Source organism: Ursus arctos, unplaced genomic scaffold, assembly GCF_023065955.2.
Source record: "Ursus arctos isolate Adak ecotype North America unplaced genomic scaffold, UrsArc2.0 scaffold_17, whole genome shotgun sequence".
Classification (NCBI taxonomy): Eukaryota; Metazoa; Chordata; class Mammalia; order Carnivora; family Ursidae; genus Ursus; species Ursus arctos.
In genome coordinates, this window is record NW_026622841.1 from 54,804,964 (window position 1) to 54,831,518 (window position 26,555).

Sequence of the window (26,555 nt, forward strand, 5' to 3'; positions counted from 1 at the left end):
CATGGTGTCATATGGCGTTGTCGGTATGGGACTGGGGCTTTGTGGCTTAGAAAATGCTGCCCGATCCACATCTTTACTTAGTGTGCCACTGTCTTATGGGCTTGCTCTCCACCCACACAGCTTCACTCTGCTCCTTTTGTCCCTCCCATGCCTGGGGAGTGGGATACACATAGAGATGGAAGGTGGCCACAGTACAATCCTAGGCACAAAGACTCAGAAACTGACTTACCTTTGGATCCCATCTCCAACCCTTTGTGGCTGAATAATTTTGAGCAATGTACCTCTTCTCACTAAATCTTACTGTCATTTGTGAAATGGCAATACTACCAAACTTCCCTTGCAGCATCTTATGACTATGTGAGGTTTTTGTCTGTAAATGAGGATGGATCAGCTTCTTAGTAACCAAGTTCCCAAAAGACTTGTATAAAGTTAAATTCCAATTTATTATTTTGCAATGAAAAAAAAAATAACCATCAATCAGAGAGGACGCTAGTTTCCTCTGGATAACACCTAGAGAGACATTTGGGTCATTTAGCGAACACAGAATCAGAGTAAGGAGAATTAATGGCATAATTCAGATGTTTAACGTTGCCTGGGAATGTGGCTGAAAGTGTCATCCTCACAGTGGGCAGTCGCAATCAAACAAGCACAGACTTGGGAATCCGATGTACCTTGATGTGGGTACCACTGGCCTCGGTGACCCAGAGTAAGTTACTCACCATTTCTCAATAGGATATAATACTGGCCATTGGCTCGGTTTAATTATTAAATCACTGAATGTGTATGAAGCCCCACTGGTGCTAGACATCCTCAGCCCCCTTTCAGATATTGAGTCATAGTGGATACGTGATTAGCGAAGTTAATATAATCCGGTATTCTGGATTCCCTTATACTTCCCATGGGAATGGAAAAGCTTCCTGGTACCCGCTCTGTTCTTATTTATGTATATTTGTATCATGCTGGTCTCGAACACAATGGTTATTTGTTCTGATAGCAAAGGTTTAAAACATCGTCATATTTTATACATACACACTCAGAGACGTGATACAACTACAGGAACAATTCTAAAAGTGGCAGTTAAAAAATATTTTAAGTGATGCCCACTAAGTATTAGACCAATAAAAAAAGTCCTTAAAGTGTCATTTATATGTCTAAACTGTAACAAGTTGGTGCATTTTCAGGGGGCCAGGGGCAATATCTATATTCTGTGTGTCTATGCAGTGGCAACACTCATCTCAAACACATCTGATTCTAAATAACTCGCATTATTTCCAGGCTGACTGCCCTTGCTTTGCTCCTGAAGCCGCTTTTTGGAGAACCTGTGGGTCGAGATACCTTGCCTCTTTCCTTCCTTCTCATCTCACAGCCTCAGATGCTATCTCTTTGGGAAACCCTTCTTGACTCCTGCAGAGAGAATGAGTTGCTAGCTTCTCTCTGCTCTGGAAGACCCATGGAAAGAGTGTGTAGGGAGTAGAGGCGTGTGGCAGGCAGGATGACAGATGGTAGTACTTAACAAGTAGGCTGGGCCCCGTTTGAAGGGTCCTTTGTGCCCTGATAAAGACATTGGGCTTTATCTCATAAGCAGCTGGGAAACCAGGTTTTTAAAGCTCAAAATAAAGTTAACCAGATTAAATGTTTAAACGTTGTGTTAAAATAAGCAGCCCAGGTGTCATTGGCACTGTGATCTAATAACTGTGCTAATAGGTAGCCTTGCTATACAGCTGGGACAGCGGCTTTGGGGAATCTGCATGTAGGAAAATCTTCATGCCAGGGTTGAAAATTACAGGAAAGAATTATTACAACAAATGCACAATTTGCTGAGAGAGGAATGAGACTCTGTGTGTGTTTACGTTTTGCTTTGGGGTCTCTCTGGATGGAACCGAGGGCCTTTGGCAGGAGAGCTCAGTCTCCTCTATTTGGTCTCCAAGCAGGTGTCCTTACTGCCTTCCCTCCTCCAGGGTGTTCTTGCTCAGCCTGGGACTCCATCACATTACCTTTCCAATAGTAGGCCTGCTGCTTGGCTTGTGTGTAGCTGCTTGCACAGTCCACTTTTCTGTGTCAGTAAAGCGCTAGAGCAATGCCCTTGAGTGCCCTTGACATTGGAGGTGTGGGCAGGAGTCAAGGTGAGATTACATCATACCAGTCATTCTTTAGAGCTGCAGACAGAAACAGATAAGCAGATGATGGGACCCTCACAAAAATGGAGCAAAGAGAAGGGGCTTACTTATTTTCATGTATTTTTTTGTTTGTTTTAACTGCTACTAGTAGAGAAAAAGAGGGTGAATCTTCCATTCGAATCTTTCTGATTTCTCAGGTTATAAGACCTTTTCCATTTGGTTCTTAGTACACCAAATACTAAATCAAAGCACATTAGGCTTACGTTCATCTGAGAGCTTATTAAGAATTTGATGTGGACTTTACTTTTCTTATCAAATATGGTAAATAAAGGCGAGGTACAGGGAAGGTCACAGTTTGAAAGAGTCCAGATTATGTCACCAATGCTGGTTTAAATGGGGCACTTGGAAACTGCAAAAATAAATCCTGGTCACAATCTATTTTTATTATCGTGACGGGAGTTACCAATATAACATGATTTAACTTATTTTAAGAAAAGTGTTAATATATGTAAAATACTTAGCACAATGCCTGGAAATATTTTGGTGAGAAATCTTGATGTAAGAATAAGAAGTACAGTTACTGTAATGGGGAATCACATGATCCTTGTAGGCTAGCTTCATGCATTCCACACACCACATAATGAATGTGACATTGTTAGCGAAGCACCTATGAGGTGCTAGATGGTGTGTTGAGATGCAGAGGATACCGGTGAACAGGTCCTCCTGGATTGAAATCAAGGATTGAAATCAAGAGGGGGACAGTTTACAATTTCACTTACTTGTTGCTCTAACCACGTGACTGCTTTAAAATACTGCATCCTTTGATTACAGAAGGGAGTCCCCAAGGCACGTAATTAATTGCTGAAACCCTCTCTGAAGTGCAGGAAATGTGAAATCCAAGCATATAGATGAAATTTGAACAGTTTCACCTGACTCACAGCTGTAATGACACGAATCAAGGCAGAACACCTCCACTGAGGCTCCATGTCCTGGGTAATGCGTAAGCCTCTGCCACATGAATTCTGAGTGTTTCCTGTGTGCATCATTAATAAAAACTGAGGCAGAAGGCAAATGTTTAATGTCTACATTAGATCTACACGTATGTGTCGCTATGTGGTATATACATTACTGTACATGTTGTGTTGGACCCAGTTTCTGCACCTTCCAGGCCCCGCCTGGCCATAGTTTTCTGCTGAGCTTCACTGATAGCCCTCCAGAGAGATTGCCTGATGTGTGCTGCATTCTCTAGACATAGAGGACAGGTTCCCCCCGATGCTGTCATGATGCCTCTGCTGGGCCAGCCAGGCCCGCTATCATGCCTGTCCCCCCACCCTGATGTCACTTGTGATCAGGAACCAGCATGTTCACTTCACGCACCTGGGCTTGCCTGTGCCTCTAAGGGTCAGTGCTCCCTGTGACCCACTGATGTTCCCTGCACCCTCGATCCTGCTTATGCAGTGGTACTCAGCCACCAAGGGAGCCGGGGACCAATCAGAAACACAGGGGGTTGATGCCCCTGAGGCAGACTTTGACCACTGGAGGAGACCAGAGCTAAGGAATAAATTCTTCCCTCGTGACAGACTGTCTGCAGATTCAGGGGTTTTTACAGCTGCTTGACCTGCAGGGTGTATGCAACCTATTGGGGCCAGTGACCTACTGGCTCCCTTCTCTTGTTCTCCTCCCCTACTTTTCCCCCACACTCCTGCCTTCCTCACTGTCTTCCCATGCAAGCCAGCAAGCCTTCTGAGGCCCTGTGTTTGGGGCCTCTGGTCTGAAGTAGAGATGGAAGGCTAGTGGATTTGGGGTTCATATTTGAGAAAACTTACAGATAATTTTCTCATCTTTGTTGAACTGTATTTCTACCAAATTTCTTGATTTTTCTTCTCTTAATTTGGGAGGGATAAAAACAGATTCAGATAAACAGATGGGTTAATGCGGTCAGGGAGGCCAGAACAGGGGTCCGTCTCCTTCAGCCTCAGATCCCAGGCAAGGACCCAATGTACACACGACTTGGGAAACCCCACTGCTAAAATCATAGAATATTTAGCTTTTCCACAAGAGAATCGCCTGCTCAGGCTCTCTTCGCACTGTTTCAGCTTGTCCCTGTTGTCCTAGAGTACTCACATGTGGCAGAAACAAGGTTTACCCACCATGCAGGGAGATTATCTGAGATGTATATCATAGAGGAGTGATTTTATTTGACATGTAAGGATCTGTGATTTGCACCAAATTTGCCCTGAGATTGTGTTGCCCTTGAGCACAATAAAGCCTATTCCTAAATGTATCTCGACTTCTCACTCTCTGTTTTACAGGCCATCTCCTCCCCTCTGGTTCCTGCCCTCTGGTTCCTGCCCCTGCTGTTTCCAAGGAAGTATGCTGACCAGTGCTCTCAGTTACCTCCCATTTGAATCCTTATTCTTATAATTCTCTGGCTCAGATGGCAAACACATCCTTTAAAAAGTCCTCCTCTGAGAGAGAAGCCATTTCTGATCTAACCTACTCCATCCTACTTCCTTACTCCCTCCTTTGTGCTTCCTCTGAACAGCCTACAGCCATGCTGTATTCCTAGGATGCCTTAAATTCACCAAGACCCAGGTCCCCGTCCCTGTCCACTTGGAATCTGGCTCCTAGCTCAGTGTCTAGACCATTAGTAAATGCATTCCAAGTGCCTGAATATATGATTTCTTGGCCTCTCAGCCCTTCCTGCAAGATTTTTTTTTTAAACTGAAAGTTGGAAGTTCAGTAAATCCCCTAAAGAAATTTATGCTTTGCGCTTTTAAGTTTCTAAGTAAACAGAATAATGATTAAAATGAAACACACTCAGTATTTATAGTATTGTGAAAACTAAGTGAGGCTAACAATTTTTCACCGAGGATTTTCATGTCTTTAATATTTGAATGCAATCTGGCTTATTGCAGCAGGGCTTTGCAAGTGACAGCATAATATTTTAAAATATTTATACTTGCACCTAATAAGCATTTTCTACTGCTTATTTTGGAAAAATTGAAATGGACTTAAAACTACAAAATATACACAGAGTGAGTCTGAAAATCATCATACTTTGAAGGCTTCTGTTTAACTCATATGTGGAGGTGACGGTGGATTCTCCTTCTGAGGATGTGATCTGTTTCAGGAGGTCAGGACACAGCTGGGCATACAGACCTGGATCCTCTGATGGACAGAGAATCTACAGAGAAAAGTCTTTTACCTTTTGTTTACAACCCAGCACACCCTTAACATGGAGACCATTTGGTATTGGGGTGTGTGTGTGTGTGTGTGTGTGTGTGTGTGTGTGTGTGTTAGTGAGAGAGAGAGAATTCTCATGTATCCAGGAAGCTAAAGTCCTATGCAGACAGCAGGACTTTTTTCCTACCAGGAGAAAATAAACAAAAACACAAGGTATACAGGAAATACCGTATGTTTGATTGAATATTGGGGATAAAACCTTTCTTCCAGATTGATATCATACTTAGGTGCCTGAAATTCTGTGTTTTTTGAAAACATGTTTAAAATGCAAATTGTCTTAAGAGAAGGGGAATCATAGAAAGATAGGAACATTTAGAACATGAGTTCATAATTGCTTCTATGCCATGGCCACCCTCAGCAACCTGGTGAACCCTGCAGTCTCCTTCTCAGAATGATGGTTCTGTATGCTTAAGATAAAATCCATACCATTACAGTGGAACCAATTAAGATGAAAGGAAGGAATCTAAATCCTTAAAAAACTGTGATATAATAAGAAGGCCTTTGTATTATCATTATGCTAATAATGATGACATCTGTTAACTCTGGTAATTTCAAAGTAGTTTAGATAACATGGTCATATGATAGGAGAACCTTCATACTTTTCTATCTGATGATAAAGTCACAGTACTGCAAATACGATTGTGGTATATCGCCTATAGTGTATTTGAAAGAAATGTCACATTCCCTCAGAAGGTATTAAATATTAAAATGTAATTTTATTCTCATGCAAGTTCATAGACCCTCTGAATTTTATCCATAGATTCCTCTCAGGGATTTCTCTGATTCAGCTGAAGAAAATTTTGTTTTTAAGATTTTATTCATTCATTCATTCATTCATAGCACTGGGAGCAGGGGGAAGAGTAGAGGGAGAGGGAGAGAAAGAATCCCAAGCAGACTCTGTGCTGAGTGGGAAGCCTGCTGCTGGGCTCCACCCCATGACCCTGAGCTCATGACCTGAGCTGAAATAGAGAGATGGACACTTACCTGACCGAATCACCCAGTCACCCCGAGTTGAGGAAATTCTTAAGTAAATGAACGGAGGGACGTGGAAGTGGAGGGTAGGAGACATAAAATGGGGTGAGGAAGATAAGAGATGAACTTGATGCTTCTGCTGGGGCTAGTTCTGCTAAGACTACTATGTGTGCCTGTGCAGCTCCTCAGTAATGTGACTAAGTCTTGAATAATTTCACTTTCATTTGACTTTAAGAGGAAACCATCCCTCTTTCATTGATACAGAATATGCTGTTCCCAGCAACAGGTCTTGGGGTGCAGCTTGCCTGGGTACGTTTACCTGGGGATTAGGGAGGTGGATGCTATGACCTCGGAGTAAATTAGGTTATCAGAAGTCACTGTAGAGACTTTGGCCAGAAAAAAATGCAGCATATACATACCTGTTCATTTCTGTGGAAGGGGGAGGGAGATTTCTCTAGAAACTCTGTAAAGCTTCCCAAAATAATACTTACCTTTCTGCCATTAGGTTTGGATAGAAAAAATTTGGCAATAGCATAAGTCATCAGAATCTTACCACCCTTTCACTTAAATGCCTGTCTTATTTTTTTTAAGTATAAAAATGTAATATATAAATTACAGGTTTGATTTAATTGACTTGGATTTGGTAGTTTCACATGGGTAGATAAACGATGAGGATTTATGTGTTTTAGATTTTAAGCTTTCCCAGGAAAGAAATGATCTGTTCTTCTTAAAGTAGCCAGTAAATGGCAGTTACTAAACTAAAGGCTTTTTAGGAGCGCTAATTTCTCTGAGCATGTTCTAATGCAAATATTTATTGGGTGTTTTCTGTGTGGCTTAAATGCAGCCGACATTCTGGTGATCTTGCCACTTGGTAACATTTCATGTTTATGGATCTGGGATCTCTTTTAGTTCAAAACTCACAGAAGCCTGATAGAATCAGTGAGTGGCCTGGACGGCGTCTGTTTGGCTGTTCAGGCTTTCTGTTTTGATATCCTTACTGTCTAGGACTTAATGTCTCCGGTTGCTGATAAATACCTTCGCTCTTTTCATTTCACTGCCTACCAACGAATATAAAGTCAGGTAGATAATTTTAAATATAAAACCAACTGAGTGATTTTTTATTTAAACATATTATAAAACCATTTACGTTTTTGTTTGTTTGTTTGTTTTGTTTGTTTTTTCCTGAATGATTTTTAAGTACTCTTTGTCTTTACTTCAGTTGTCTCCTCTGGGTGTGGAAGTCATTCTGCCTAATGAAAAGGTTTAAAGATGCTCTCTAAAATGCTCTCCAGAAGAACTGCCTCTCTGGCAGTTAACTCCCACGGGGGTAAAGTACCTTTCAAACCCCTCACAGTGATGTTTAGCTTTAAAGCGTCTGACCTGTTTGTGTGCCCAGGTGGGAGTTCAGCTCCCTGGAAGACCGCTTAAGGCAGCAGTGAAGCCCTTGAAAGAAGTTTTATAAAAGCAAAGCACCAAGCTGTAAAGAACGAAGCATTTTAATGTGAGCCACTGTTACTTCTGAAAGAGCTCTGCTGCTTTCCGGGAAGGACACACCGTGGTCCTAAAACAGCTGCGGAAATGCTGCTCCTCATGGGGTCAGATCGTGTCTTGGTTTCAGCCGTTGAATGTTGGTCCAGCCTTTGCACAGTTTGCACAGTGAGTGAAGTGAATTGCAAGTATCTTTCCATCTTTCCAGATAAGGAGGATCATTATTTATATTTTTGCGGAGCTGTCAAGTTTCCCAGTGATGGTCCAGTTTAGTTCCTAAGTGACCCTGACAGCAGAAGTTCATGAACCAGTCTTCTGCACTGTGTCTCTGCCACTTAGTGCTTGGAGTGGATGTCTGGCCTACACTTAGAACTTTGTATTCTGATGATTTGCCTGTGTTGTGGCCTTCAGATCTGAAGCTTCAGAAGGGCCATGGACCGGTGTTCCTGAGGCTCAATATCAATGCCTGTTACCTGTAGGGGGCTCACAAATGTTTGCTGAAATGAACAAATGCAGAACCTCGAAGCCGTTTTCTTTCCACCAATGAGGTCTGGCTGACTACATATCCTGGGAGACTCAGCTCAGAGATCTCATCCTCTAAAGAGATGTCACTAGCACCCACCTCCCTGAGCTCACTTTAGCACCCCTTTTCTCTGCCCTGAATGATTGTTAGAATAGCTCCATCACTGCTTACATGATTGTAATTATTGGCCTACCTGCTAGAATTAAGAATGGGGCTTGGGGTGCCTGGGTGGCTCAGTCGATTGAGCGTCAGACTCTTATTTTGACTCAAGTCATGATCTCAGCCCTGAGCCAGGCTCTGCACTCAGTGGAGAGTCTGGTTGAGATTCTCTCCCTCTCTCTCCCCCTCTGCCCCTCCTGTCTCTTTCTCTCTCAAAATCAATCAATCAATCTTAAAAAATAAAAAAAGTGAGGCTTGACTCTTACTCAAGTTTGAATCAGTGAAGCCTACTACAGCGCCTGGCTATTGAGTTACTCAATGCATGTTTATTGATTTAGGAAATGAAAGAAGATAAGATTGTAATTATAGACTGGTTAGGCCTTGAATGCCTTGTTCAGAAATTCAGAATAGAATTGAGCTACTTGGAAAATGCCTAAAGTTTGATCTTCCTTCCCAGTGTGTTAATTATATAAATGATAAAAAGGAAAAATTAAAGAAAAAATATTCCTAACCAGTAAGATACATAGATTGATTTTAAAATACACCCATTGCATTTTTTTGTTTCTAATGTATTCTGGAAGTTAATTCAATAGCTAACAGAGTGCCTTCCAAATGCCAGGCAATATGCAAGGTTGGGGACACAGAAGTACAAAATGTACTGTTTTGCTTTTTGTCAGGTAGAATTCAGTTGTCAGCATAATACGGAATCATTGCTCTTCTCTGTCGCATTGGACTCCCTCAGCTTTCTAGCCTCTTAATACCCATTCACACGTAAGATCCTTTGGTTACAACTTAAAGGGTCCCTTTTATCCTTCCCCACTTCTCCAATATCAATGCCCTGTGTTGGTCTACTGTCATCGGTCTGCTATTCCTAATATATTCACCTATGTGTTAACAGAAAAAATTATAGTATTGCGTGCTTATATTCATTTCGCTTTGTAATTCTATACAGTGTGTTTATGTCTACATGGTCTGTTTCTCCATCTGGATTAAGAGCAATACCTTGTGTGAGTTGTTCACAAAGTTGTTCATTGGTTAAATAAAAGAGACATTAGTCTTGAGTAAAAATACCTACAGTAATCAGTATCTTAAATTCTTCTACATTTCTTCCCATTTCATTAGCAACAGCCATGAACGCATTATTTGTACAGTGACAAATGCTGGGAATGGTTTTCATGGTGACTCTTGACAAAACATGGGAATGGGGGACTCTTTGTCGAGGAGGAAATGAAGTGTACTTAGCATCATCACTACCCATCATGCACCTGACCCCAGACTCTTTTAGCACTTAGCAGACAATGCTTGTCTTCTCTAGGGTTGTGTAAACTAAGGAAATTGGACATCTGTTTTGAATGATTTGACCTTAAATCACATTTTTAAGTAAAGCCACATGAGTGTTATTATATCATTTTATTGCATTAGGAAGAAACAAGCATAAACAGTATCCTCTGGGCTTCTGAGGAGATCCAGGGATGGATCTAATTGTTTATACTATATTAAATGTCTTATTTAAAATTCATATTTTCCAGTGAACCTTAGTAGTTTTCAAAGAAACAGATTTTTTTTCTTATCTCCTTATCTTGCATTTGTCACTAACTCTTTTGTTTACTTGCGAAAAAATAACAGGACTAATTCTGGCTCCATACTGTCATCTTTAGCATGGTGGGTTTCAATTTCTGTTTTTAAGTAAGAGAATAGCTCATGTGATTTGAGAGTCAACTCATTTTATTTTTTTAAGAGTTGTAATTCAAAGCTGAAGAGAACCCTGATAAGTTCTAGTGTATTTAGTTGTTGTTATTCGTCTATTTTTAATTTTTCCCAAAGAGCATACACCACAGCTATTTGGTTAGCTGACTCTGCAGCGTGCTACAAAATCTTGATTATATCTTGCTTTAGAACATCAGCCCTAGAATCAGATTAACTGGATTAAAATCCCAGTTTTCTGTGTGACCTTGGGGATGATTTTTAAGCCCTTCTGAATATAAAGTAATAATAATAACACTCCCCTCAATGCATTATTGAGGGGATCAAAGAAACGAATGGGTGTGAAGAACTCAGCACAGTGAGCAGCACACAGCAAGCACGCAATAGAGATTCAGTGCAACAACAGTGATAATGTGAAGAGGAAGTCACGGTTACGGCCACACTTAGAACCGAGAAGGCCAGGAGACAGCATCCTCAGGCTCAAACCCACTATCCCATTAGCCTGTCTGCTGTTAGCTGAAGTAACAGAGCCACTTTATGTAAACCACTGACCATTATCATTAATAAATAAAAAATTACTGTTTTCATGTCTATAGCAATTGTTTAGTATTTGTATCCAATGAATCAAAACATTGGAAAATTAAAAATATATATCCCTTTTGGCCAGCAAATTGGGCCAGCAGGACCCTATTCTACAGAAATGAAAACCTCGGTGTGTTCGTACAGATGGCTGTTTAATTGGAGGATACTTTGTAGTAGTGGGTCTTACAAACACAGAGCTGGGTCCATATGTCCATTTTGGCCTAAAGAATTGTCCATGTTATATTATTGATTAAAGGACAAAACAAACTGCAGAGAAACATGTCAGGTTATTATTTTTTGAAAAATGTAGGAAAAGGCTAAAAAAAAAAAAAAAGAAAGCACTCACCTCAGGTATGTGAATATACATTTGTATTTATAAAATAGAGTTTTGAAGGAAATACACTATTACCTGACTGGGATTAAGTGTGTGGCCATTTAAGATACTGTTAGCTTTTTATAAACTTCTTTTATTATTTAAAACTTTAATTATGAAAATGTTTATAATACACAGGGTAGAAAGCATATTTCTGTGTACTTCTCACCTGGATTGAACCAGATATTGTTAGCTTTGGCTACTTAACACACTGTCCCCAGATTTGGTATCTTTTTTTGTTTGTTTGTTTGTGTTTGGAGAGGGGGAGGGAAAGGAAGAGAGAATCTTAAGTAGATTTCATGCCCAGTATGGAGCCCGAGGCAGGGTTCAATCTCACACCCCTGAGATGACGACCTGAGTTGAAATTAGGAGTCCGATGCTTTAACAACTGAGCCACCCAGGAGCAGCCCCCCCCAAACTTGGTATCTTAAGATAATATCTATAGCTGACAATTCTATGTGTCAATAAATTGGGCTGGGTTCAGCTGGGTGGTTTGTCTGATCTGGGGGCTGTGCGTGGCCGTTCTTGTCTGGGCTCCTTCACACATCAGCAATAAGCTGTAGGGTTGCCTGGCGCTGGGTGGGAAAGCATATCTGTGCTTCACAGGGTCCCCTTCTTCCAGCAGGCTAGCCAGGACTTGTTCACCTGGTAATGAGCAAGTTTTCCTTTTCCCTTGTAGCCTTAAGTTTCTCAGAATTGGACTTGACTTCTTTATACGCACATGTATGTGTGTTTATACATATGTGTGTGTGTGTTTTATATATATACAGATATATCTATGTGTCTGTATATATCCACGTATATATCTGTATATATATATAAAATGCACACTACATATACTATGTATGGTATATATGTATTGCCTCAAGAGGATATAATGTTCTTCCTAAAATTATCCAACTAAAAATAAAATCTAAATCTAACTAATATGCTGCTTCAAAATGGAGAGACATCATGGTATCATCCTCACGAGCACAGACTGAGTTACTTTGCCTGGGGTCATATCTCACATCTGCCACTTAACTAGCTGCAAGACCTTGAACAAGTTACTTAACCTCTTTACACCCCAGCTTTCTTGTCTTCTGTAAGATTTAAAAGAGTTACTATATGTAGAGCGCCAGAGGAATGCCTGGTACATATTAAATATTATATATATGTTAGCTGTTGTTACTCCTCATAGTAATAGCTAATATATTCACCTATGGTCCTATTGGAAAGTTTTGAGGTTTTTTTTTTAAGATTTTATTTATTTATTTGACAGAGAGAGAGAGAGAGAGAGAGCAGAAGCAGGGGGAAACTGCAGGCAGAGGGAGAAGCAGGCTCCCCGCTGAGCAGGGAGCCCAATGTGGGACTCCCTCCCAGGACCCTGGGATCATGACCTGAGCCGAAGGCAGACGCTTAACCGACTGAACCACCCAGGCGCCCCTATTTGAAAGTTTTTAATAGTTTTATAAATGCAAGTAATAGCTTTCACAATCACCAGTAATTGTGGAATTTTATTTTTTTTTAAGATTTTGTTTATTTTGAGAGCGAGAGAGAGCGTGAGCAGGGGAGCGGCAGAGACAAAGGGAGAGAGAGAATCTCTAGTGGACTGAGCCACCCAGGTGCACTGCATTTTACTCTTGTAATAAAAAAAGTGTACATTTGTGATTCAGTGGACTTCGTAAAACGTTAACATTTAATCATGTTTGATTTTTGCCCCTGAGTTATAGCTAGAATGCTTATGTAGTTTTGAAAATTAATGTTTCGATATTGAAAATAAATCTGAATGGTAGACTAGGTGTATCACTGACCTCATTACGTTGAAGAGACTATGGATGGGGCCAGAGTGTGCAGTCACGTGGTCATTGATACATGTAACTACCTTCAAGTAGGCATCCAGCTCTTTCATCTTGCTTAGCTAAGGCCAAGTACATTTAGGCAAACTTTGGCACGTGCCTACCATGTATGTGCCAGCACTCTGCAAAGAAGGATTCTATGTGAATTATCTCATTTAATCACTGAACAGCCTCTTTGAAATGGGAACGGTTTTATCCTTGCATCCTTGATTAGTAAACCGAGGCATAGTGGAGTTCCTAACTTGCTCACTGGCATCCGATACACAGCTGAGTCACTATCCAAACAGCCTGTGTGGCTGCAGAGCTCAGCTCTTCCCACCGAGCTCAGGGAGCCCTGTGTCCTGTCCTGCACCGGGATGAGGACTTGACCCGTACTAGTCCACCTGGCCCGCAGAAGATCATTCAAACAAGGTGCTCTGCGTTTTCGCACTATCCATGAGTCAGCTCAGGTTTAGAGAGCTTTTCATAAGGTCACATAAGGCTAAGTAAGATTCTTAGGTGAGATTTCGCTCCCAGCCTGCTCTAGAAGGGCGAAGAGCATCACCGTCCTTATGGTCTTTCCTATTGGAGTTCTATAATAAACGGCAGTGCTTCCTTTCTGAACACCTGCAGGAGCTTCACCAGAACCGCACGGACACGTGGTCTGGAAAATCTTATATATCTAAGAAGCTTACATTTAAAATTGTATCTGACATTTGCTTTCATTTAAATTTCCTGATTTAGTGGTGAAGATGAATATTTTCCCGGACATCTCTTCACTAATTGTATTTTTGCTGATGCAAATTGCCTCTTCATATCATTTGCTATTTATTTATTGGTATCTTGATGTTGTTGCTGATGAATTAATCCAACAGATTCCTTAAATTCCAGACTGTTTTGATCATCTATAAATTTGATATTGTATCATCAGTTCAGTGTGGAGGCCAGTATAACTTCCCCTCCTTACCTTGTCGAGTTTTGATAATTCCTTCTTTCTGCCCTCTGATCAGGCAGTGGCTGGTCCCTTCGCGGTTCAGGCTTCTGACCCCAGCGAGGCTAATGAAATATCTTGAGCAAAATCTTTGGTTCCCTCTTCAGGATTATGGGGAACTCCTAATCATGGATGTGAACAGAACTGTTAGAGTATTTTGGAGAAGTATTTTATATGGGAAAGAATGATTTAGCTGAACTCCTTTTGAGTACTACCAGCAGGCTTCTGTTAAACTGAAAATGTCAAAGATGATGCATTTTTAAAACAGTTAGGTTTGGTTTACATTTTATATAGAAGCTAACTGTATAATTTCTTTTTAAAGCAAGACATAGTTTAGCCTGTTAGCAGGTATACATGTGAAAAAAAATCATCTCTAAATCAACAGTAATTTAGGCAGACACTTATATTGTGACGGTTTGTGTCGTTCTGAGATTTAGAACAAAAACGAACTCGTTTCTAAAGATGTCAATCAATAAAAAACCTGACATATGGGAAATTAAGCAGTCTCTTCAGAAAGTTCTGAACAGTATACCTGTCACTTCTCCATTGTACTTGTGGCTTATTTCCCAAGAGACAGTCATTAGCATCAGCAGATAGTTAAAAGGTTGTGTTTGCTTTACTGTTTGTTTTTTACTTAGAAATTATAAAGCACACACATAGTATTTTCCAGCTAAGTCAGGGAAGAAGTTTGGATGACATACTGTTATGTGAGTTAGTTCTCAGTAAAGCTTTACTTTTCTTATGAAAGGAGAACGTATTATTTCTCTGGATGGAAGCCCCAGAGTATCCTCCATTTTCCCTGGGCCTCTTCATTCCTTCTTTTTTCTTAAATTTCTTATTTAAATTCAATTTAGTTAACATATAGTGTATTACTAGTTTCAAGGGTAGAATTTAGTGATTCATCAGTTGCATACAACACCCGCTGTTCTTTCCATCACGTGCCCTCCTTAATGCCCGTCACCCAGTTACCCCATCCTCCCACCCAGCTCCCCCCCCAGCAGCCCTCAGTTTGTTTCCTATGATGAAGAGTCCCTTATGGTTTGTTTCCCTCTCTGTTTTTATCTTATTTTTCCTTCCCTGTCTCGAAACTTTTTTTTAAGACAGTTACTGGTTGACAGTTCTAAATCCACAAATTTCACAGGCCCATGAGGTTGTGGTTTATGTAAATGTTGGTAAACTTAATGGATCGTATTTGTTAATTCTGTGCATTTTTTTTCTTTCTGTGCTGAATACAAAATATCTAAAATATGATTACAGCTAAGCTGTGAGGTTCTTTTTCTTTTTTTTTAAAAGATTTTATTTATTTATTTGACAGAGAGAGAGAGAGAGAGAGAGACAGCCAGTGAGAGAGGGAACACAAGCAGGGGGAGTGGGAGAGGAAGAAGCAGGCTCCCAGCAGAGCAGAGAGTCCGATGCGGGGCTCCATCCCAGGAGTCTGGGATCATGCCCTGAGCTGAAGGCAGACGCTTAATGACTGAGCCACCCAGGCGCCCCTGTGAGGTTCTTGCTGGAAGAATCAGTCCAGGTTTTATTTCTCATAGTTCTCAAAACGCCCAGTATATAATGGGTCCTCAGATAAATCCCGCTGTGGCTAAAAGTGACCAGATAAGGTGAATGGATTTGTTTTGGGCAGCTCAGTATTTTTATGAATAATAAATAATAAAAATACCCATTCAGTTATGCTGTGAATCACTCAACTGACAATTGCATATCTCTTGGGTCTTTAATATAAATATCTTGAAGCAAGTGTTCTACGCACATTTTCGGTATAAGCTGTGCTTATGATGCTTATTATTTAGGTGTATGCCATGCTTTAGCTACGCTTATTATTAATTTTATAGCACTTAGATTGCTGTGGCATTCCCTTGGGGAGAACAGAGTGCTGGGTACTAGCCAGTCTGACTGGTCAGAAGGCCCCCTGATAGGGGAGCCCGTCCCCTCCTGTCCGAGTGAGAGTGCCACCCGGACTGGGGAAGTGAGGAAGTAACACAGTTGGACAGTTTTGCTGGGGCTTTCCTGTGATAAGGTGTTACTTCTTTACCATCTTACTGTAAGTTCACCAGCATATTAGGACTGTGGCCAAAATTAGTGCATCTAACAAATGGTCTCACCATTTGTAGTATTGGAGAATTCAAGAGAAAGACAAGAAAAGGGGGCAAAATAGAAAGGCGTATATGATATTTGGATGAAAAGATAATTTTTTCTTGTATTAAAGTTGTGCTCTCTCATGGTTGCAAAATCAGAATTTCGCATTTGTACCAGGGTGACATTTTTGAGAGGGGCATAGAAGAGGCCGTAGCTCAAGAAGGATGCATGACATCTGGTCTGCAGAATATGGATGTGGCTGCGGATGTGGTTTCATCAGGCTGAAGTGGGTGCTAATAAGTGTTTTTAAAGTGATGGTGGCACCTCCCCGCAGAGCCTTTGTTCCCTTGGAGCTTTGCTCCGTGAGTTCATTTATTTCTCCGCAGGCTTTCAGTTTCGTTATTTTGTGAGGTTTCTCATCGGAAAAGACATATTCTTTAGGACCATTGTTAGTATTGGCCGAGGGAGCAGGAGGAGGCATGTAATCTGGTATTTTGGTATTTGAAGGATGAGATCAATTTTAAAATTACAAATTAAAAATAAAAAGCTCTCTTACGAAGGTGGCAGAGCACAGTATAGGTCTCGTTCTTCTGGTTATTGGGAGAGGAGTTGCGTATGCCCATAAAGCGTCGGTGGGCTGTGGTATCGCTTGCGGGTTGGGTCCAGCATTCATTTACTGCTGTATGCTGCCCAGTGAAACAGTAGATAGGAAACGTGAGTATAATCCACATACACATGAGAAGAAAATTGTGACGCACATTTCTTTGTGGAAGTTTTGTGTCTAAGCATGTATGTTTGTCTATGTGTACGTATGTAATGCACACGTGTATACTGTGGTACATATGATGGGTCCACATGTTTGAAAAATATTGGTTTTGGAGCATTGCATTTAGAGCCTGAATGTGAAAAATTCAGATTCCCTTTAGCTCCATCAGATACTGTTGGTGGACCCTTTGATGAGTTAACTGTTCTTTGTGTTTCTGTGGGTCTTTATTGTTGGGGGGGTTTAATGAGATGGAGTAGATGCAGCCCTTGACCCAGGCACTGGGTGGCACTTTTGACTTCCCTTCATTCTCCTCTTCTTCTTAAGAACAGCCAGGATATGTTCTTGGAGCTCTCCTCCTCTCCTCCTTGCCTCAAAGCAGGTTCTTTTTTGAATTTAACCTTGCTGCTATCTTTCCATTCCCCATGATTGTGTTTGCTTCTTCTCTCTCCACTCATTTCCCATTCTCCCTTTGTGTTTTCTTTGACCAGTTTCCTTCACAGCCAAAGGGCTTGGCTTGATAGCCTTCATCTTTGGGTTAAGAAACCAGAGAAATTTTTTTCCCTTCGTTTCTTTCAATTTGTCAGTCTCATTCTTTTTCTCCCATGTTAAGAAAAAATATACACTTGTACATGGGAACCCGGAATGCTATACCATTCGAACTTTAAGCCTGTGCCACTTGGTGTGGTCTGCACATCAAAGCCGGTCAACACGTTGTTCCTGCCCAAGTAGTAGTAATATAAAACAGATTAACAGGAGAAAACAAACAGAAGTGTAATATCACAGAAGTGTATATTTCCTGTATATATGGGAGAGACCCTAGAAAAGGAACTTCCTGAAATGGCTGAAAGCACCAGCTTGAATATTGTCTTCAGCTAAAGACAGAAGATGTTGGAGGTGGTGAGTCTGGGAAGGAAAAGCACAGTCAACTAGGGTATGGTTGTTATGTAAATTTAAGTCTTTTAATTCACTGATAAAAGTTTCTAGAAATGTGGTTATCCCCCTCCTCCTGGTACAGAAAGGGAGACACTGTTACAAATGGAGCTTCCCCTGATAAGCTTTCTCCTAGGCAAGGGTAACTTCTACTCTGTTTTGAGAGCTTCACCTGTGTGCGCTGTTTCTTAAGAACAAGCAGTTTCTACTAGGTGTTTATCCAAAGGATACAAACGTCGTGATTCGAAGGGGCACCTGCACCCCAGTGTTTATAGCAGCAATGTCCACAATAGCCAAACTATAGAAAGAGCCCAGATGTCCATCGACAGATGAATAGATAAAGAAGATGTGGTATACACACACACACACACACACACACACACACACACACAATGGAATATTACTCAGCCATCAAAAAATGAAATTTTGCTATTAGCAATGACATAGATGGAACTAATGGATATTAGGCTAAGTGAAATAAGTCAGTCAGAGAAAGACAATTATCATATGATCTCACTCATATGTGGAATTTAAGAAATAAAACAGAGGAACATAGAGGGAGAGGTAGGAAAAATAAAATAGGATGAAAACAGGGAGGCAAACCATAAGAGACCCTGAACCCTAGGAAACAAACTGAGGGTTGCTGGGAGGGGTGGGTGGAAGGATGCGGTAACTGGGGGATGGGCATTAAGGAGGGCACCTGATGGAATAAGCACTGGGTGTTATATACAACTGATGAATCACTAAATTCTACCCCTGAAACTAATGCACTATATGTTAACTAAATTGAATTTAAATAAAGAATTTGGGGGGAAAAAAAAGAAAAACCAGCTTAAAATAAACCCCATGCCAAAGAGACACATTTGGGGTGGAAAATCTGCCCCCTTTAAGGTTCATAAAATGCTGCTTCTCCACCAGCCAAAGTATTTAATAACACACATGATTCTCTCTTCCTGCTGGATGATGGAAAATGCTCCTTTTTTTGTTGGGCGCACAAAGTTTCTGAAATGTAAGAAGAGAATTCATGCAATTTCCTTAGCTTTTAAAAATCTAGAGCCTCTACCACACCGATGCAAATTTTAATGATAGGGCAGAAGGGAATAACTAATTCTATCTAGCTATTGCTGCTGCCACAAACAGTGACGGAAGATAGTCCAATCAAAAGCATTTGCCAGTGGATATGATTAAGCTAAATTTAATTCACCCGAAGATTCAAGAATGCGAATATTGCATGTTCTCATAACGGAGTTTTCCTTTTCAGAGAAACCAAAATAATTATTCTTAAAGACCTTCAAAGCGTGCTTTAAAAACTGCCCCTTTTGAAGCCAGCTCTGTTACGTGGAGTTCTTTTCATTTGCCTGCTATGTTATATTCTCTGCTTCTACACTTGTGACTTAAGGGTGTTTTGTTATTCGAACACAAACAGAATTTCTATGCTAATTTCAATTCTGGTTTCTTTTATTTATTTGCCCAGTTGGAGTGTTTTTTGTTGGGAAAAAAAAAATTGAGGTAAGGAAGTACCTACTGAGGGAGACCCAGTTAGCCTTTGAAAATGCATTTCCCCACAGTCAAAACATTGAAGCAGAAGGTGAAAATTAAACATTCAGCGATATAGGGATATTTTACAAAACAGACTTAATAGTCTAAAATTGAATATAAATGCCTTGGATCCTTTCGACATTGGCAAGTTGACTTTACTTTCATAGCCGATAGGTGATAAATTCAAACAGTTGAAAGGCATCTCTTCCCTCCCACCTGCCATTTCTGTACACACACCTGTGAATTTACCCCCAGGATTCTGGGTTTGCCAGACTGTGCTAAACGTAAGCGTTCACACTTTCTCATGTAAAGTCACCTTAAAACAATAAGGTAGCACTGTCAGAAATACTTGTATTGGCTGAAATGTCGTCATCTTCTCTTCTTCGAAGTCATGACATACGTCTTCGTGACCACACACAGAAATAAAGATCCCCTTCCCACAGCTTAAATGTAGAGGCAAGATCACCTGCGTTGAAGGTTTTGTAACCCTTCAATACCAATGCTCCTCTCATGAAGAGAGGAAACTGAAAAATTACCACTTTGATGAAATAGGATAGGGCCAGGAAGGTTGTAAAGTGGGCGGGTGGAAATATATTGAGCTAAATGCTCAAGAATTAAAGCTCATTTAGAGAAGCCACGCATTTGAATGAGGAATGAGCAAAACAGTGTAATAGTAATGCTGATCACCAGCAGTTTTTGAACTTGTGCTATTTGGCGAGCATTGTCCTAAGTGCCTTTGTACGTTAATCATTAATTATGGGGGCTACATAAAAATACCAATTGAAAGACTCTGGAGGGGGGAAAAAAGGAACTCTGAGGTGACCATAACCCAGGGAAGGGACTTGGTAAAGGGAGACTTTTCTTCCAAAAACTTGTGTGTGTTGACCATGGTGGTGCTCAGATGGCTTCTCTCCTGGTGAAAGGAAGAACTTTGCTTGTGACCAGTCCGGGCAGAATTGCTTCCTGAAAGCAGAACAGGTGAAGCAGATGGCGTGGATAGAGCCAGTGCGCCCGCCAATACCACAGTCGTGTTCTTGGAAGATCTCGGACTCATTTCGCAGAGTCACACACTGACAGTGATAGATTTTGTGAGAAAAATGGGGTTGGGACTGGCCACTCAAAAGCTGTGCAGCTCTGAAGCTGGAGAACCAACCAAAACGGTTACTCCCCTGCTACAAATACTGGTCCCTTCAACTCCCTTCTGGCCTTCGGAATCCCAGTGACTCCATCCTTCGCCCTGTACCCTAAGGCTCTGGCTTCCTCCTGCTACTGGAGTCAGTCCCTTCTAATAGAGATCACTTTCTGCCAACTTAAAAATAGGATCCAGGGTTTGTCTTCTTCATCAGTCAACGTTCTTTCCTTTTCAACTCAGAAGGGGAGCAGAGGCTCTGCAGTTTCTTCCTCTGTTCTTGCAGTTTCCCAGAGGGCTTCGCAGAGTGGAGAGGACGGTTCTAGAAACCACTTAACTTCTTGCCACTTCCTCCCCTGAGTGAAGGCACTTGTGCGGGCCTGGAACTTTGTTTAAAGGTCATCATACAGCCCTTTATTGAGATCACTCGAAAACTTGTCCTGCCGAACGTCACACATGAACCCAAGGGACTTGTGCATTAGATGGATGTCATGCCCCTCTTTGCTAATCCCATTTGAGCTCATCTGCATGACAGAAGCGTGCCAGGTAACAAAACAGACTGTATTTTCTGGCTCAAAAAGTTGAAAAGGGAGTATAAAAATTACGATCATTTGAGTATTTATAACTTACAATACCTGAATTTCACCTTGACCTCAAGATAAAAGTTTCTGTATATGTTAGACAGCTCAAACTGCTGACAGAGTGTTTTGTGCCAGAATAGAGTATAATGGAGGATGGGTTGCATAGCCAGGAAAATAGTGTTTTAGGGATTCCTGGTGATTCCCTCAACAGTAATGGTAGGAAGCTATGCAGTTTATACCAACATGTGAAAAGAGACTTGTCTGTTTCAGCTTCATCCAGACATACAAATTAGATGTCACAGGATACAGGAAATGTGCCCTTTTGTCATCCTTTGCGTATTGCCGTGTTTACCACCCGTGGCTTCCTGAGTTTCACTGATGGAAACACTGCAAGAAATACTTTTGTTGTACTAAAGGCTTTGGTGATGCAATGTTGACCTCAAGGCCATGTCACGCTTGGCCCTGCAGGAGGACCATACGTAGTAACTGTGTTGCAGGTAAACAGAGCCCCACATGATCAAATACAGAATAGATCTGCTTACGTTTACTCAGAAGAGAAAAGTACGATTTTTAACTCGTGTTGTAAACATCAACAGCCAGCTCTACATTTGTGATGAGGTTAGTCAACCCTGCATATTTTGAAGATTTTTTTTTTTTTTACGTTTTATAGAATCTAGCTAACCTGAATCATTTCAATGATACTCTCTTGCCACTTGTTCCCTTTCTGTGCCCCCAACTCATTCTTAAATCACATTTGTAGTTCTTCCTTATTACTGGAATGTATGTTCCATAGATAACCCTTCCCTTGTGGCTTGGCTTTCATATTTCCAGGTGCGTATCATTCATCTTTTGAAAAATTGCTCTATTATCAAAGAGCGACTATAATTTTCCTTCACTGTTGTGCAGGGGTTTGTTTTCTTCATATATGCTCAAATGGCACATGAAGAAACATGGGGTTATTGGAGTGTAACAGAGTGAGTAATGGGCTGGGAGCTCAGAGGCTCAGAGTTTTGGTTTGGCCACTAACTCATCCTAAAACCTGGATAAACAGCTTCTTGATCTTTCTGTGACTCAATTCCTGTTTATCCTTAATGCCATGACCCCCAGCCCCCCTACATAGGGGCACTGTAGGGGTAACAGGCATCAGTAAACATTGTCTGATACTGATCCCTTAACAGTTGCCTCTTAATTTATAAAATATATACATACATTTATGTGTTTTTTTTATTTTGTCCTCATAATAATTCTCTGGGAAAGGCAGTCTTCTCCTTTTGCTGTTTAGGAAATCACAGCTTGTAGACAAGAAAAAGAAATCTGCACTTCTTCTAGCAGTGTATATATGTTTTTGTTATCTGTCGAGTGTGTACTAAAATACATACACACACACACGTCCTTGAAAATTATGGTTCACAATAAGGGAAATTTTAAAAAGAATACTCAGCTGGCGAATAGTCTCCACTCCCAGTAGAAAGCATGAGTCCAACCATATGTGTGTAGTATTTCTTTTTTCATCTTTATGCTCCAAATTTAGGTGTTCTCTCCCCTCAGAGTTTCAATACATTTTTCCTTTCTGCCAAAAAGGCTTTCTGATGTTCTGTTTTCCCTTTTATCTTAGAACATTTTGCTTTTATCTTTCTTTATGTAAATATAAAGGAAGATAAAAGCAAACATATGGTATATAAAATTCATACAATTATTTTAATTGCCATTTCTGTTGATTTTAGACATGGGGAGGGCCTGAGTGACCCACCTGATGCCAAGATATCTGGAAAGCTTGAATCCACGTGGAAACTTCAGCAGCCATGGGTGGGCTGGGGCTATGGATGTAAAGATACACATTGCTCAGAGATTTCTGAGCATGACTGTCCTCTGATTGGCACAATGATTGCATCAGTACGCTCCGTCATCCCGGTCATGGAAAGACCTCCACTATCAAGAAGTCATTGTGACGGCAATGGGGAAGGGGTGGTGGCAATGAACTGCAAGAAAATTACATTATATTGGCAACAAGGAGCATCGTAGGGCCAGTAAAGTCTTCTAAGATTCCACAAATCAGGCCAATCTGTTCTCTCTCTCTAGATTACACGAGAATATTAAAGTGGCTGCAATTGCCAAATGGTGGAACTGTTCTAGAATAGTGTTGTCCCACAGCACAGTCTGAGATGATGGACCGGTTTAATATCTGTGCTTCCCAGTATGGTAGCAATCAGCCACAGGAGCCCATTCAGCACTTGAAATGTGGCTGGTGTGGCTGAGGACCTAAGCTTTCAATATTACGGGTTTTTACTTAATTTTAATGTAAGTGGCCACATGTGGCTAGTGACTACCAGATGATCAGTGCAGGTCAGGAAATTATAGGAATTTTTGTTACTTAAGAGACTAAATGCAGTAACTTCAAGGGAATTTTCCATTCACTGATCTTGAGAATACTTTGAGGTGAAAAGGTGTGAAAGAGAAAGGGACTCTAAAAGCCTAAGTAAGATACGTGGCTTTGCAATGTCAACCCACCACGTAAATGATGGTGGCTTTGAGAGATGACCAGAAAGGAGTATTTCCAGTTGTAACTCTCCTTTTATTTTCTTTCCACAGGCTCTTTCATGCTGGTGAACACATCTGGGAGACCTGAGGGGCAGAGAGCCCACCTCCTCTTACCTCAGCTGAAAGAAAACGACACCCACTGCATTGATTTTCACTATTTTGTATCCAGCAAGAGTAACGCTGCTCCTGGGCTACTCAATGTCTATGTGAAGGTCAATAATGGGCCTTTGGGGAGTCCCATCTGGAACATATCTGGAGACCCTACCCGCACGTGGAACAGGGCAGAACTGGCCATTAGTACATTCTGGCCTAATTTTTATCAGGTATGCTCTTTGTTTTCATTTCCTGTTTTGATGCATCTTCTAACTTCTGAAAATACAGTTTTTATATTAGTATAATCAGAGAATGTGTAAGAAGTATAGGTATTTTTGTAATACCGTTGTTAGGGAAGCTTGTGCTATTTGCTAAGGAGTATATTAAGTCTTCATATGTTGCCTTGAGAAATGAGTAAAGAACACCTTTCAAACTTATTTATGCATATATTGTTTTAAGAAAATAAAAGAAAAAGAAAAACCAAAATGTTGCTTGAAGTAACCTGCAGCAGGGCAGGAAGTGCTGTCTGCAAGTGCTGTATTAAGTAAGCCTTATCTGACCCACGGAGACATGGCACTTGATTCTAAAAGAGGAGACCCCTTTGCTCATGAGTTGCCCTCAGGAGTAAATGAATCATTAAGAAGTGAGCCTCGTGTGGAAGAAAAGAACATATGCAGGCTAAGTCCTTGTCATGGAGGGGCTGCTGTCCTGTTATTTGGGATGTCCTGTTAAGACCCATGTCACCCACTTGTAGGTCTCACTGGAAGTAACTAAAGGGTAGAGTCCAGGAACAGTTAAAAAGCGGTACCAAAACAACCCTGATGTCATGTCCCTTCTGGTGGAGAGTGACTTGTATCACAGGAGTGTCCTGACTCAAGATCAAAGGTGGAAAATTAGTGACAATGGCATTTGGTGCTTTTTTTCCTTTTGTCCACAGCACCTTTAAAAAATAACTTGATATTGAGAATACTTGATTAATTTCAAGCTAAGAGGATTCATTAAGAGGATTGAGATATTTTGCTTTTCTCTTTCTTAAGTCCTTTGGCTCGCTCAGGAGCCAGCCGGAGCATGGATCCAAGATCATCTCTCATATTTAATTGAGGTGCTTGGCTAGACTCAGGGAAGGGAAAACTGAGTCTTCTCGAGGGCTGCTTGTCTTCCTAATGGCAGGAACAACACCCAGGAATCCATTCTGTGGGTTTGGTGTTTGTTAGGGAAGATGCATCAATCCCAGTTCCTCTACCCCTGGATTTGATAATGGGAATAAATGGGCTGTCACTGTTGTGCCCGGTTTGTCTCTGTACCTTTTTACCTTCAACAATTTCTAGAATTTAATGACTGGGAAATACATGTGTCTTGAATAGTACACATGTAAATTGTTAAATAGTACACACATGCATTGTTAAAATCTTTTAAAAGTACACTTCTTTTAAAAGTGTGAAAAATTTAGATAGGTATAAGTTTAGCGATCTCCTGTTAGGAATTCATTCCAAGGAAATAGGAAGCATGGTTGCAGATAATTAACTACAAGGATTTTCATGGCAGTTTATTTATAATAATGAAAAATCAGAAACGGTATAATTTCCAACATTAGAGGGTTAGTTAATTTATGTTACCTTAGTACAAAAATGCATTTTACAACAATTAAGAATAATGTCATGGAAGACCATTTAATGATCTACTTAAGCTTATGTTGTTAAGGGGAAAAACTGGTATAAAACAATAAATTCCACAATTTAAATTTTATATATTATATTTTTAAATTTTAAAATTATATGATTATATATGATATGTATACACATATATAATCATATAATTTTATATTATACATATATATGTATTATACATATATATGTATAATAAAATGAAGACTAAAGTATATGCTGAAATAAATATATTAAAAAGTGGTATCTCCCTAACTAATAAACAGGTGATTTGAACTTTTTTCTTTCTACTATCTGTCATATTCTAAATTTTCTTCAGCATATATGTACTGTTTTTATTTTTAATACCCCAAAGGGTAAAAAAAAAATTTCTTCTACAGGGAAAATATCCTATTTAACAAATAACCTTTTTTGTAACTATATTAGCAATCAGTGGTATAATTTAAAAAAATATGGCCTCTGGGACAAAGTTTCTTCTTCCATAATACTAACATGGATACAGGGGAAGTGGGTTTGGTTAAGTTAGGCTTCAAAAGACTTTCATATGATGGACTAAGCTAAGAGGCTAAGTGTTTTTAGAAACTTCTTTTGGAGGAGACCTTCCCAAAGTAGAGAAGGCATAGGTCTGTGATGTCCCACTGCCCTTGGCACCTATGCTAGGTTCTGCCTTGGTCTCCAGAAATGTGCTGGATTGAGGCAGTGGGACAAACTTCTAGGCAAGACCAGAAGGTAGGTATGCTCATCTGTGCTCTGATTTTCCTCTCTTTCACCTTAGCACTGCCCACCCAGCATCTCTAGGAGTGAACCCTCTTGGGGCCCTCACAGCCTCCATAGTCCAATGCATTGGTTTGGTTTTGACATTGACCATAATCCAGAACTTAAAGTTGTATTTTGCCTTTGTCTAAGCTTGGGCTATGACAAAATACCAAAGACTGGGTACCTCAAACGATAGACATTTTTTTTTTCATGGTTGCAGAGCCTGGAAGTCCTGCAGGATTCTTATAGATTCAGTCCTCAGTGAGGGCCCTCTCCCTGCCGTAGATGGCCGCCTCCTTATCTTCTCAGAGGGTGCTCAGCGGCCTTTCCTCTGTGTGTACATCTGGAGAGAAAGAGCTTTTGTCTCCCTTCTTCTTATTATTAGGATGCTAATTATGGGGGCTCCACCTTCATGACCTCATCATCTAAACTGAATCACCTCCCTAAAGCTCCATCTCCAAATATCATCACATTGTGGTCAGGGCCTCAACATGTGAAATTG

At 40.6% G+C, this 26,555-nt stretch overlaps 1 protein-coding gene across 6 annotated transcripts in view; it reads left to right on the forward strand.

Moving 5' to 3' along the window:
- Positions 1-26,555, forward strand: part of PTPRM (protein tyrosine phosphatase receptor type M) — a 742,830-nt gene that overhangs the window by 260,666 nt on the left and 455,609 nt on the right. For all 6 annotated transcript variants that reach the window (XM_044382848.3, XM_026496000.4, XM_048218445.2 and 3 more), the window contains exon 3: positions 23,592-23,863. In XM_044382848.3, the coding sequence (XP_044238783.1) occupies positions 23,592-23,863 (272 nt within the window). The remainder of the gene's footprint in view (positions 1-23,591; positions 23,864-26,555) is intronic.